Source organism: Chenopodium quinoa, unplaced genomic scaffold (genome assembly GCF_001683475.1).
Source record: "Chenopodium quinoa cultivar QQ74 unplaced genomic scaffold, ASM168347v1, whole genome shotgun sequence".
Lineage (NCBI taxonomy): Eukaryota > Viridiplantae > Streptophyta > Magnoliopsida > Caryophyllales > Amaranthaceae > Chenopodium > Chenopodium quinoa.
In genome coordinates, this window is record NW_018742733.1 from 193,656 (window position 1) to 207,277 (window position 13,622).

At 31.9% G+C, this 13,622-nt stretch overlaps 2 protein-coding genes and 1 non-coding gene across 3 annotated transcripts; 2 read left to right on the forward strand and 1 right to left on the reverse strand.

Annotated features, from left to right (window-relative positions):
- The first annotated feature begins 357 nt into the window (after positions 1-357).
- Positions 358-5,125, forward strand: LOC110723683. The gene is made up of 6 exons (XM_021903028.1): positions 358-1,381; positions 2,272-2,336; positions 2,749-2,778; positions 2,868-3,843; positions 3,986-4,237; positions 4,775-5,125. The coding sequence occupies exons 1-6, from the start codon at positions 1,280-1,282 to the stop codon at positions 4,835-4,837; spliced, it is 1,488 nt and encodes a 495-aa protein (XP_021758720.1). The 5' UTR covers positions 358-1,279; the 3' UTR covers positions 4,838-5,125.
- Positions 5,126-6,504: 1,379 nt separating this feature from the next.
- Positions 6,505-6,577, forward strand: TRNAF-GAA. The gene has a single exon. It is a non-coding gene; the product is annotated as a tRNA-Phe (tRNA).
- A 3,687-nt stretch (positions 6,578-10,264) lies between these two features.
- On the reverse strand, positions 10,265-11,628 carry LOC110723684 (zinc finger protein 7-like). The gene has a single exon (XM_021903029.1). The coding sequence runs from the start codon at positions 11,139-11,141 to the stop codon at positions 10,299-10,301; it is 843 nt and encodes a 280-aa protein (XP_021758721.1). The 5' UTR covers positions 11,142-11,628; the 3' UTR covers positions 10,265-10,298.
- Between the last annotated feature and the right edge of the window lie 1,994 nt (positions 11,629-13,622).

Consider the following 13,622-nt stretch of genomic DNA (forward strand, 5'->3'; position numbering starts at 1 on the left):
TAAAACTATTTGGTATATATTTCATCATGAAGGTTTCCTGCAGGTTCGTGGTTGAGCATCTACTATAAGCGTTCTCTATAAAATTGGTGATGCATGTAAATAATATGCATAAGACATTATGAAGCGTAATCTTTACATAGAGTACTAATGTTTAACTAATTATAAGCTGGTAGCCCAATTACTTAACAAAATTATGGACAAAGAGTGTTAATAATACAAAATTTTCATATTGATCCAAACATAGGTGTGATTGTATTGGATGTGTCCCAGCCCCAGGTCATATAACATAAGTGTGGCACCATATGTACATTTCATTTCGAAACACAGTGGCACACCACCATCACCACACTTGCTTCTTTCTCCATGAACGTTGTCTACAACTCTCTTCTTCCATGATACATCTATCAGCACGATGGCAACTTCGCTGCAAAATTTAAAGAACACCCTAAAAAAAGATTTAAATTAAGGGAATTACTAATGAAGCATTGTGGGATTTAATTTGACATAATTGAGCTTGAAATTAAGCTACAAGCACTTGTCAAAAAAAAAAAAAAAATATTAAGCTACAAGCTAAGATTACATTGTTTTCGGTGGTTCGCCTTGAACTTGTGATAAAGAGCGATGGTTGTAGATCTGGATATGCAGACGATCGCCCTTCGATGTTGAAGGTTGTAGATCTATTGTTGGTAAATTTATAACACTATCCTTCATAACTCGCTAAAACGACATTTATACCCTGTGATTAACAACTTTTGTCAATATTTCGTATAGGATAATAACTTGTATTTTCTCTTCTAAGAACTACCCTATGCAACCCGGGCTGGGTTGACCCGTGAGGAGTTTCGACACGGTAGGCCCCTTCGTCTTAAAAAAAAAACCTACTTTGTGAAGTTGTGAACCATACACCCCATAAGAGTTAAATCATTTGGCTTCTTAAGGAAGCTACTTTTCCCTCCTCGAATTTCATTGAATTGTCCAACGGTCGAGCAAATATAAAAGCATCCTCACCCTACACGTGTACAATCAAGTTTACATCGTACGGTTCATATTTTATCCTTTTCTTTGACCTTCCATCTTCCCAATTCAACTTCCTCAGTTCTTCCTCCATTACTTCGTCCTCAATTCAACCTCACTCCTACTCATTTCATACGAAAATTTGATTTTATTTTTCAAAAATATGAGTAACCCTAATTACTACTTGGATTTTGCTGAATTTTTTGGCTCATATCAGATGAAATAATTTCTGGGTTTTGCTGATTTTTTGAAAAAAATTAAAGAAATGATGGTTCAGAGTAAGATCAAGGTTAAAGAAAATGGCGAAAATGGTGTCGGAGCTTCCAAGAGAAGAAGCATTGCAGATGTCGATCACTGGGCTTTTCTGGTAATTCCACTTGCTCCTGCAAAAAACCCAGTAATCACAATTGTAGAATATATGAATGTATCATTTTAGGTCGCATAATCTCTGTTAATGTCATATTAATTTATTGAATACGCATTTATTGGGTTTTTTCTGGTTTTACTTTAGATTGGATTTCTTGCAATTGGGGTATTTCTCAATGTACCCTAAATTTTCCTAAATTATGCAAAATTTTGGGGTTCATTTCAATAAACCCTAATTATTTGAGACTTTTGGGTGATTGAGTATCTGTGTATTATGCTATTGGGTTCCAAATAAGGCACAAAAGTGTAAGAAGATGGGTTTTGAACATGGGTTTCGAGTTTTCGGGCATGATTGCTTTGAGCTTTACCAACTAAGCTTGTTGACACATTCAACGATTTCGGATTATTCAGTATATGAGTATGCTGTAGACACTGCTATATTGTAGTTGAACTTTAGAAGTTTTTCATATCTAATTTAGATTGAGATGTACTTGTGAGAATCTTAGGTTTAAGTCCTTTTTACTAATGATTGTATTATTGTGTTGTTTGAGTCTAGTGAAATTTTTCATTAAAAAATTATAATGAAACAATGAAATGGGCCATGTATTTTCAAATTTTTGCTTGTACATACTGCTACTATGCTAGTAGATTCTGTGTTCTGAACCGTATATATGCTGATTGATATTATGTATGAAGTTTTGAGTATATAATGTACAAGGAGTATTTAGTGAACATATTGGAACCCTTCAATTTTGATTATCATGTGAATAACGTGATCCTACGTTCCTGCATAGTAAGTATATGTGTTGCGAAGATTAGATTTTATAAAGTGGGTTTAGAGTTCTTGGGTTGTAATACCTCAACTTTTGTTGTGTATGTACTAATTCACAGGAAGAAATTGAGGCACCCATGTGGGCTGATCTTACGTTGGAGACAGCGCTGATATCAGAAGACAAGTGAGTTTCTTCTGATTCAGATTTGCTGCTGTTTTAGTCCATGTGTCCCAGCTATACCAGAAAACTGTCATAGATGGATTCGTGTCTTCTGATGAAAATGAGAGTTTGGAAAGCTATGATGATAACTCAACTTAACTTAGTCATCTATACCTGAAAATTGTCATAATTTGGAAAGCTTCTACCTAAAGTAATTAAGTGAAAGGGGTTTGTTCTATGTATGTTTAGTTAGAAAATAAAAATTAAGTAATATGAATTATGAAATGAATAATAGTCAAAGATGAAAATGCATCTTACAGACTGCAATCCGGCAAATAATTAACTATGACAATTTTGTTGGGATGGATTGACTACTGAGTTGCATACTTGTATCATTTGATATCAGCTTATAAGTAATTTCCCTGGCCTTTTGCAGTGATGATAAATGGTTTCACACGAGCCACCCGTAAGTACACTTGCACCTGCCCTATATTACTTCTTTAAACCCAACCATTCAGATAGGCATTTTGTTTATGGGTTTGTCTTGGTTGTTAGGTTCCATCATCTTTCTGCACGCCATTTGAGATCTGCATTTGCACATCCAGATGTGGGGAATGATCTCTTCAACTTATGCTCTCCAAAATTTCCATCTTCTGTTTCGAAATCAAGAGGCAAAGACTATAGAAGTAAAGACTGCATAAGCAATTGTCGTGAGATTTCAGCTAATAAAGAACATCCTGTAAATGATTTGGGAGGTACGATTTCAGCAACTAATATCATTTCAAGTCAGGAATTCAAACCCAAAGTGAGCCATGATCATCAAAGTGAGGCTTCTAGTTCAATCACCAGTGTGGTGAATTATTCAGAGAGAAGAGTTGCTCTGAATTCTCAGTCAGCAAGTACAAGTGGAGTTTCAACAAGCACCATAACAAATGTAAGTATTCAACGAGATTCAAAGGTTTTTGAGGTGTCAAAAGAGCCATTTGGTCAAACTGGTGGTCTGTTGAATGCTTTAAGAAACAATCTGAGAAAAAGTCGTGCCACAAGACCAGCATCAAGGGTTGAAATATGTGAGGATAGAGAACTTAATGGTCGTAAATCTTCTGCTGGCAAGTCTAGTGTGGGCTCTTCTAGCACTGGATTGGCAGTAGTTCCTAGAACTGATCGCAGCAAGCAAGTGAAAGTAGAGATGAATATAAATATAGGATCAAAAGGTCAGAAGACTTCATATGGGAGGCCCAATCAAAGGTTTTCAAATTCAAAGCTTGAGGTTAAGAAAATGCCAGCTGGTTTCAAACAGAATAAATATAAAAATCCGAACGTTCGAGACATGGGGAAATTGGCAAAACCTGTCAATGAGAGGGTAAAAGCTACAAACATGAATGAGACATCTGTTTGTACAAGTACTTACAGCTCCAAGATGAAGGGTAAAGATGACAGCTCCAAGATGAAGGGTAAAGATGACATCTCCAAGATGAAGGTTAAAGATGCTGCTGCTGCATCTAGAAGCCTGGCAGCTTCTAAGTCAAAGGTGAGATATCCGCTAAACTTGAATTCAGAGTTCAGAGTGACTATAGATTTTCCATTCTCCTAAGTTCAATGGAAGGAAATAGGTCTTATCATATGGTATGGATTTCTTTTGCTGACTGAAGCTAATATATGATTTTATACAGGTTGTACTTCAAACAACTCAGAAAAATTCTTTGAATCGGTCAAAAAATGTAGCCCAAGGTGTCAAGGCTAAAGTACAGAGCAGCTGGTTTGATAAAGCTGTGAGCAGTGGAAAGGAGAACATGAGAGGAAAAGCAGTTTTGAGTCTAAGATCTGGTGGCAAAGATAACGAGCCTGTTGTAAGAGTTTCAGAGCTTAAGGTACACAAATTGAAGTTAAAAACTGAAGTTGGAGTGACATCAATTCGTTCAAAGGTAAATTTGAAATATCTGCTGTTCACTACATGAATGTTATCAATGAATTGTTATAAATTGGTTATGTGAAATCATTTCATCCAACCTGAGTCAAAAAGTTAACCTTTCTTATTTCTTTTACAGCATGGTTGGTTAGTAATTATGGAAAGAATGGTAGGAGTCTAGGAGAGGGTGGATGGGGAAGGAAGGTGAGAGCAGGGAAGGGAGGAAGAAGATTGAATTTCTCTGATTCTCTTGGGCGGCTTCCCTTTCCTTGATCCTTCCAATTTCCTTCCTGTCAAACTCCTTCATCCAAACATGTGTATAGAGAATTGTTTGTTGATCTCTGTAACCTTGATGTAGTTTTCTGATGTTTTTACTACCTGTATTATTTGACATAAAACGGAGCTAGAGTACAATGTAGTATTGGGAAAGTATCTAAAGCATACACTAACTAATGCTGTGTTTATGATAGTATCTGCTGCTAATCTATAATAAATTGAATTTTAACCATGCAAGTCTGTTTCTGATATTTGTTTCTCGTGGGGTTATTGGCAGGGGAGGATCAGTAGGATGAATGATGGCAGCAGGTCACTGGATACTCGAGTCCATCTTAGATGAAGATTGCTGATGTGAAGTGGAAGTTTTGTATATAGTCGATGTTCCCAGTAATACTCCATTACTGATCCCTTTTTGAACAAATATTAGGAGTTACGAGTTTAAAATACAATGATGAATACCTGTAATTAGTAATTTCTACTATCAGGCAGCAGGGTGTTCGTATGTGCTGTGCACAAAGTAGACTCATATACTGCGAAATGTTGAGAATTACAGTAGTAAACACGAAGTTGAAGTTCTTTATTTCTTACCAAATCTTCCAAATGGAATATTACAGTGGTATTTTTTTTTTTTTTTTTTTTTTTTTTTTTGGAAATATTATAGTGGTATTTCTTTACTAATGACTTATCTCAATTTATACTTCAAAATATCAACGGTTTGTAATCAATCAATCAATCATCAATTCAATAAACCTATACTAAAGGCGACGTTTAATGGCACGTGTCATTTTGTGGTAAAATAATTTCCCGCCTAATTTTATTTTATTTATTTATTTATTTATTTTACTAAATCTTACTATAACTTAAATTATAATTTTCATGGATAAGTATGTATACAATATTTCATTAACTATTATTAACAAAAAATTCCCTTTTTATATTACAACAAATTTCCTTTTTATATTACAACAAATCTAAAGTTTCCTTTATATATTTCAATAAACTAGAGTAATAATTTATAAAATTTCTACTAATCAAAGAATAAGGAAAATGTATAAAGTAAAATCAAATTTCTTAAAACAAAAATATTATACATAATAATTTCTTATAAAATTAATGTTAGTACTATAAATTCTAAAAGCAAGCCTTTTTTTTTATCCAACAAAATTATAGTTAATTTAAATAAGTTAATTCGTGTCTTATCATACTATTTGTTTCCATTATGTAATGATTGGGTTTGACAACTAAAAAAATGTTTATAGCAAGATTTAAATTCAAAACCAACAAGTCTTACTATCCAAACAGTCAAATTTAATTAGCAAATTAAACAAGTACAAATTAAACTAGCAACCCGGGGCATCGTCCGACCCACACACTAGTTAATAAGTTGATCTTACTACTATCCATGCATGCACACGATTTATACTAGTTTTTACTAAATTATAATTTAAAATAGTAATGATATAAAAAGTGCATTGGCAAGTATTCAAAGAATAACGGAGAATCTATCTATTGGTATATGACCAATTCAATTCTCTCAATTTACTCATTTTCCCTTGTATCCAAATAGCGGAACTTATATTAATCGCATTAGGTTTATATTGGATTTCAAACTTTCATCAATAGCTCGAGTATCTTTTTGCATTATTTTCTTAGGCGTAAAGTGCAATTAATACATAGTACAAAAAAATTTATTATAGTATCATTACAATTGCAATACGACCTTGTTCATACGGCATTTAGCAATTTTTTTTTTATTTTTTATTATGATTATTTGTTTTTTTAAATTTCATAGAAATTGGGGTTTTTGTACGAAAATGGCTTTTCTGAAGCTTCCTAACAAAATTAATTACTTCACTATTATATTTTCTTTATTTTAAATTGTGAAAGGAAATATGAAATGCAAGGATTGGCATTGATGTTATCGCGAAAAGTAACATGTTAATACCCAAATTACTGACTTTCCATTAAACTAATCATTATTATATTTAAAGTTGTGTAATCACCCAAGCGGGGATAGCTCAGTTGGGAGAGCGTCAGACTGAAGATCTGAAGGTCGCGTGTTCGATCCACGCTCACCGCATTTTTGGTTTTTTTTTTTCCTCCAAACCCTTAATCAAAATATAATAATTATAATTGTTTCAAAAAAAAAAAAAAAAAAAAAAAAATTCAGAATTATAAGTACTATTTAGAACTCAGTATTATTTATTTATTTATTTTTTATTTTTTTAGGGAGAATTCAATATTAAAAATATGCTTTTATTTGTTCATTCATGTACTTTTTAGCAGCCACATTAAAAATAATTTAAACTCTAAACATCTGTCAACATATAACCATTAGCATTGAACACCTTTGATATAGCCCTCTCATCCCCCACAGGCCCATAGTTAAAGTAGTAATTCACGAGACGTATGCATACGTCGCACATACTCCCTTTGTCCCTTAATATAATGTTTACCATATTTATTTTTACGAGTTTCAAGAATACGTTTAACTATTCAAATGATTATCATTTTTTATATATAAAGTAGATTAATGAGAATATGTGACAAAGTTTTCCTAGATAAGCAAAGGAGAAAATAATAAGTGACATATATAAGAAGTAACTAATGGACATTTTTTTTAAGATTAAGAGACCAAATTTTTAATAATAGTAGTATACAATCTACAATATTCCATTATACAAACTCTTTTTTTTCCCCCTATCATCAAGGCCAATCAAGGGTATGAAAATGGACTACAAAGATACTGTTACCTAGATTAATTCTTTGAAATATTTTATATGCTAGGACATAAAATGACATAGAATTAAATTTTCAAAGTCAAAATTTTTAAAGGACATACCCTAGATTACCAAGTGCATGAGCATAAATACCTTATTGGAGTACACTTCTTGCCAATAGCATCTAGCATTCTAAGCTAGCAATACCTCATCCAATCATTTTCATACATTAAGTGCGTAATGCATGCCAATGACTTGACTTGACTAACCAACAAGCTAGATCAACGACTTACATACAAGTCAATAGATACTACTATTTCCTATCTTTGATAAATATAACCAAATAGAATAATAGGAAACGTGACATGTGTTCGGTATATAATAATTTACGGATACATAAATGGAATAATAGGAAACGTGACATGTGTTCGGTATATAATAATTTACAGATACATAAAAAAAAGCATGTCCGATTATTTGAAATCCATGCTCATAATCTGAATAGAAACATATTATTCAACATGAGTACGTCGTCCACTTTTAAAATCTAAAATTACATTTAAATAATTTTGTATACATTTTAATGGATATATCAAAATTCATGATACTAGATAATTAAGTAAAAATATGACCAAAAAAAATTACTTAAAAAGAAAAAACACACACACAAAAATAACATACAAATGCTCCATTTGACTCAGTTGGCACTACAAATAACACAATTTCATGGACCAGAGAAGCAATAATACACAAGATTATATCACAATAGGTCAATATATACTATATAGCCCCCCTTAGATAAAAAGAAGAAAAATAATTAGTAAAACTCATAATTTGCAATCTATAATTCATTCAGTATTTCCTTTTTTCAAAATTAATTATCTTGATCTCTTTAAAATATACTTTTCCCCTCTTTTACAATATTCACATACATTACTAGTTTGATCGATTTTATTGATTGAAAACATAGTCATGTGAGAATTTGTTAGATTCTTATTACGCCCCCGTTCACTACACCTTATTTTTTGCTTAACTGAAATTATTTAGACTGGATTTAATTTATTTTGCTGAACTTAAATTACTTTTACTAAACTAAAATTATTTTTGTCGAACAGAAATTATTTTTGCTGATTTTCTACTGTATTAAATTTCTTCTTTAAAGTTATTGAATTTTATTAAAATAAACTTATTTTTACTGAAGTAAAATTATATTTATTGAATTTAAACTATTTTTACTTTAAAAAAAATTAAGATGAAGTGATGAACATTGTCTTAGGCCCCATTCACTTCACTTTATTTTTGCTGAACTGAAATTATTTTTACTGAAACAAAATTATATTTGCCGAACTTAAATTATTTTTACTGAACTTAAATTAATTTTACTGAACTGAAATTATTTTTGCTGAACTGAAATTATTTTTACTGATTTTCTATTATTATTCTTCTTTAAGAAAACTGAATTGAAGTTTACTGAACTGAAATTATTTTTACTGAACTGAAATTGTTTTTACTTAATATTATTTTTTTAAGATAAAGTGAATAGGGCCTTAGTTTATGACTTTATGCCTCAATAATATACAATTTTTATAAATTTCTAATTATTGACGATTAAATATAATTATGATTGCAATTATGTGTTGACAAACATGAAATAAGAAGCGTTGAAGAAACAAAAAAAATATTATATTTAAACATAGTAATGCAAATTAGTATTATTATAATTAATGTATTGTAGCTCTATCACTATCTGTTTTTGATAGTCTAAACTGTATCCTCCTATATATAATGGACCCAATAACATATAAGTATACATGAAAGCAATACCGCCTTCTTTTATTTTAATTTTTTGGGTCCCATTTTTTTAGCACAATTTCAATGCAATATAGTGGAATAGTAACAAAATTTTAAGCTACATATGACTAAAACTTAAATGTTTAAAAATTTAAATACAAAATAAATTTATTAATATTATTCCACATGACTATGCTTTGAATTTTGAAGTATAGATATCATTGAAATATGAGTATTAAATTTCATTTACATTAAAATCTATCAAAATTTCAAATACGACAAACAAAAAGAAACGGAAATCATAATAAATATTAGGAAAATCATATTGGATACCAAAAGAAATAATAATGAAAAGCTTCCATGAGTCACCTGGCCCTCCATGATGACTATCTATACCTAATTTGACATAAGACTCAATATGGTCCTCATTCCTCAAAAGGATCATTTAAAAGGATAATTTATAACCAGAGTAGTTAGTTGCTCAAAAAATATGTTAAAAAAAATCTATAGTTTGAAAGCAAAATCAGCAATTCACATGAAACAAATCAAAGAAAAACAATTTTTTTTTATTAAAAAAACAACAAAAAAGTATACTTACAATCTTGCATATATCATATGGCATCCAATAGTATAAACATCCAATTCATCAAGTTCACACTTGTGATTGGCTACCAACAGCAACAAGCAACAAGCAACAAGCAACAATCAACAATCAATGAATATATACATGTACTAAGTATAAGCTTGACTTTGACTTTTGAAAACAGAATTCATTTAACATATAAAACCTCGAATTTAATTTCAAAAAGATCGAGAAGTGAGTTAATCATATGAAATTACCGTGCGTGAGCTTGATTATGACTGAACACCTTTAAATCAAACCATCAACAATGATTGATCGATCGTGCTCAAAGTTGCACAAACGCTTACTACCCGGTTTAATTGTCATTTTGTAATAGGGTATGGATCGGATAAGTGTGGGTTGGAATACACAAATACAACCATACAAATAATACTTTTGTTGATAGGATAATTCACCAAATAGAACAATACATACATGTTTTTAACTCAAAACAATACAAATTATGATTATTGGTCATAACACTGCAAAAAGAGTCATCATTGGACAAATAATGATCATTTGTGCTATATCTCCTGTACAAAATTCTGAACAATTAACAATTCTCATTAAAAAAATTCTAATTAACCAACATAAAAAGAAGAATATAATCAAAAGAAAGAACAAAAACCCAAAATAATAATAATAATTATAATTATAATTATAATTCATCAAAGCCTCAATGTAAGATCAGGACAAGAATCTGGGAACTCAAGCTGATTATAACTATAATTATAACAATTGTTACTACTAATATTATTATTAGTAGTAGTAGTAATAGTAATAGTAGTATCACTATTTTTATTATTATTAGAAATACTTGTAATAGCTGAAGAACTTTCAGCCTCATCATCAACCTGCCTGAAACTTCCGGGCCAAAACGGCACCGCACTGAACACCGGAACACCACCAAGTAAATACCCATTTTGCCCTTCAAACTTGGCGGCGGGATCACCACCTCCGCCGTGATGAGGTGGCAACCTCTCCTCAGAATGATGAAGAATATGAGCGTAACCGTTGTAGTGGCTTTGATGCTGGACCGTCGTAGTCGACGATGGTTGGAGATGCGGGTGCATCATCATCATCATAGATCCGTGATGAGCTTGAATGTCAATCGATGGACGAGTCTGGAATGAACTAGGGGATGATGACAAAGAACCATGTAGAGGGAGAGAGGCTAAACTAACATGTCTGTCAGCCAAAGCACCTATTCGCATAGCGCGTTTAGCAATAGTTCTCTCCCTTTTATGGGCATTTTGGTGACCACCAAGTGCCTGTGAGCTAAAGAATTTCCTTCTACAGTAGTTACATGAGAATACTCTACTGTTATTTGGTGGTAAAATCTCTTCCCCTGTAACTCTATCGTCACCGCCGCCGCTGTTTGAGTGACTTGATTCATTGTTTGGATCAAAACTAAGGTTTAAATCGAGTGAAATCGGGTTTCGCAACCCGATTTCTTGGTCATCTTCTTCTGATTCATCTTCTAATTTTGTGCTGATATTAGGGTGTGCCATTTTTGGGTTGTTAGTAAGAAAAGAGGGGAAAATAGGGCAAAATAAATGAGTGTAGAAAAAAACGTGGTAGATCTAGTGATGCTAAATTTGGTAGTGATAGTAGAATAACACACTAGGAGTATTGGGATTAGGAAAATAATTGGTGGGGAAAGCTGTTTTTTTTTTTTTTTTTTTTTTTTTTTTTTTTTTTTTTTTTTTTTTTGGGGAGAAAGAAAAAAAAATAAAGTTAAGGTAATGAGAAATAATGAGGAAGAGGAAGACAGAGAGAAGGGGAGTGGGGTTATCTCATTTTCTTTGCCACTTATGGAGAAGATAAGAAGGGAATAAAGTAGTATACCAACATAGGCATGTGGTTTTGGGGATCACCAATTTTGGATAAAATTATTTTACTACTCGTACTCCTTACTAGCATTATCCAGAGCGTGTTCTTTTCATCTGAATTTTACTTATTTGAGCTTTTTATTTTTTATAAATTTATAACAATTTCAGCTCTAAATGATATGATAAGGAGCATTTCTAATTTGATTTTTTGTGAGACAACAATCATTAAAAATTATGGAGAGTTCTTAGAGACGAAAGGTAGTACTTGAAATAGCATGAAGACCTGATTGTGCTAATTGGATCCCCTAATTTAGGTCTTGTTTAGTTTAACTTATTTGTACTTATTTCAGAAAAAATAAGTTTAGGTCATATTAGATTATAAAAAATAAGTTCATATCAGGGAAAAAAAAAATTTGATTAAATCATTATTTTATGTGTTTTTTTTTATTGCTATATATCTTTAATTTCATAATGAAAAAATTATGAAAATTACATATTAATAAAATACACATTATTGTGAATCTAATAAGACCCCACTTGATAGATTTTATTCTTATAAATCATCGTACACTTAAGATCAAATTTTGGTCAAACTTGACAATCAGATTAGATCATATAAGTTCATATAAGCAAAAATAAGATGAAATAAATAAGCCTTTATTGCTCTTAGTAGATGTTATGCTTTTCTATAGCTAATGTAGTTATTGTAGCTTATATCTACCTTGTTTTTGTTAGTTCTCATAAATGTGCTTTAACAAGTCTAAGGGCCTATTCTGATTGACCGAGCTGAATTGAACTAATTATATTATGAGAGAAGAAAATTAAGAATTGAACTAAACTGAACTGGAAATAAGCTGAAGAGAACAAGCCCTAAAGTGCTCTTATATGCTTAATATCTTTAATTAACTGCAGTTATAGAGTTTTTTTTTATTTTTTTTTATTAGGCATAAATAGCGCTTAACTATGTATATGCATGAACTCCTTTATACTTAGTAATATATAAGCAATGTTTTAGATAATTGCATGAAATAAGATTACTTTTATTTGGAAATTAATAATATAAGATTTGTGAGAAACAAATTTATACTCCATAATTGGTGATACATTGTAAGTATATGGAAAATTATAACCCTGACTTGATGACCCGACTCATGACCTGAAATCAACCCAAATCCCAAAATCAACCCAACCTTACCCATTTTCGACCCTAAAATGGAGTTGACCCAATCTTGACCCGACACCCAAACTGATCCAAACCGATTGTACCCGACTCGAAGCTGACCCAACACTTGAAATTGACTTGATCTAAAGTTGATTCGAAGTGCTGATCCGTATAGACCTAACACCCAAAACGTCCTAAACTAAAATTAGCTTATAACTAAACTAAAAGTGTCTGATGCCAAAAATAACTTAATTCGTTCATCTCAAAATGTACCCAAATATGGCCCGAACATACTCGACCTGGCTCGAAAATAGTTTGACCCGAACATACCTGACCTGACCTGAACTTGACCTAATACTTGACCCGAGTCAGACCTGAAACTTGAATTGACCCGACCTAACCTTTACCTGACCCGAATGTTAGCTCACCCAAAATGACCCGACTTTGAATGACCTAATTGCCAGGTTTTGGGTTTTTTTTTTCATATGACAAAATTATATTATCTATTTACGCAGTAAATGCGTAGTACTGTATATCATATAATTTTAGGTAATAAGCTAGTGTAATAAAGTAAAATAAATAAAACATTGTAAAATAAATAAATAAATAAACAATAAGTTGTATGCATACATTAGAGATTGCGGGTTTATAAAATTAGATCATGTGTACAACAACTTTTTGTATAACAGGCCACATCGTATGGCAGGGGTTACCCGAGTTATTTTGTTAGGGGTTACTCGAGTTATTCAATTGGGGGTTACTCAAGTTACTCGATTAGGGGTTACTTGAGGGGTTCGAACAGGGGTTACTCGAAGAGTTCACTCGGTCAAATGTTACTTACTTGAGGAGTTGAGGGGCTACTCGTTTAGGGTTTAGTCAAGTTACTCGATCAAGGGTTACTCGAGTTACCCAGTTAGTAATATAATTCGGTCGGGGGTTACTTAAAGAGTTCGGTCAAGGGTTAATCGGTTAGGGGTTACTTGAGGGTTCAGTCAGGG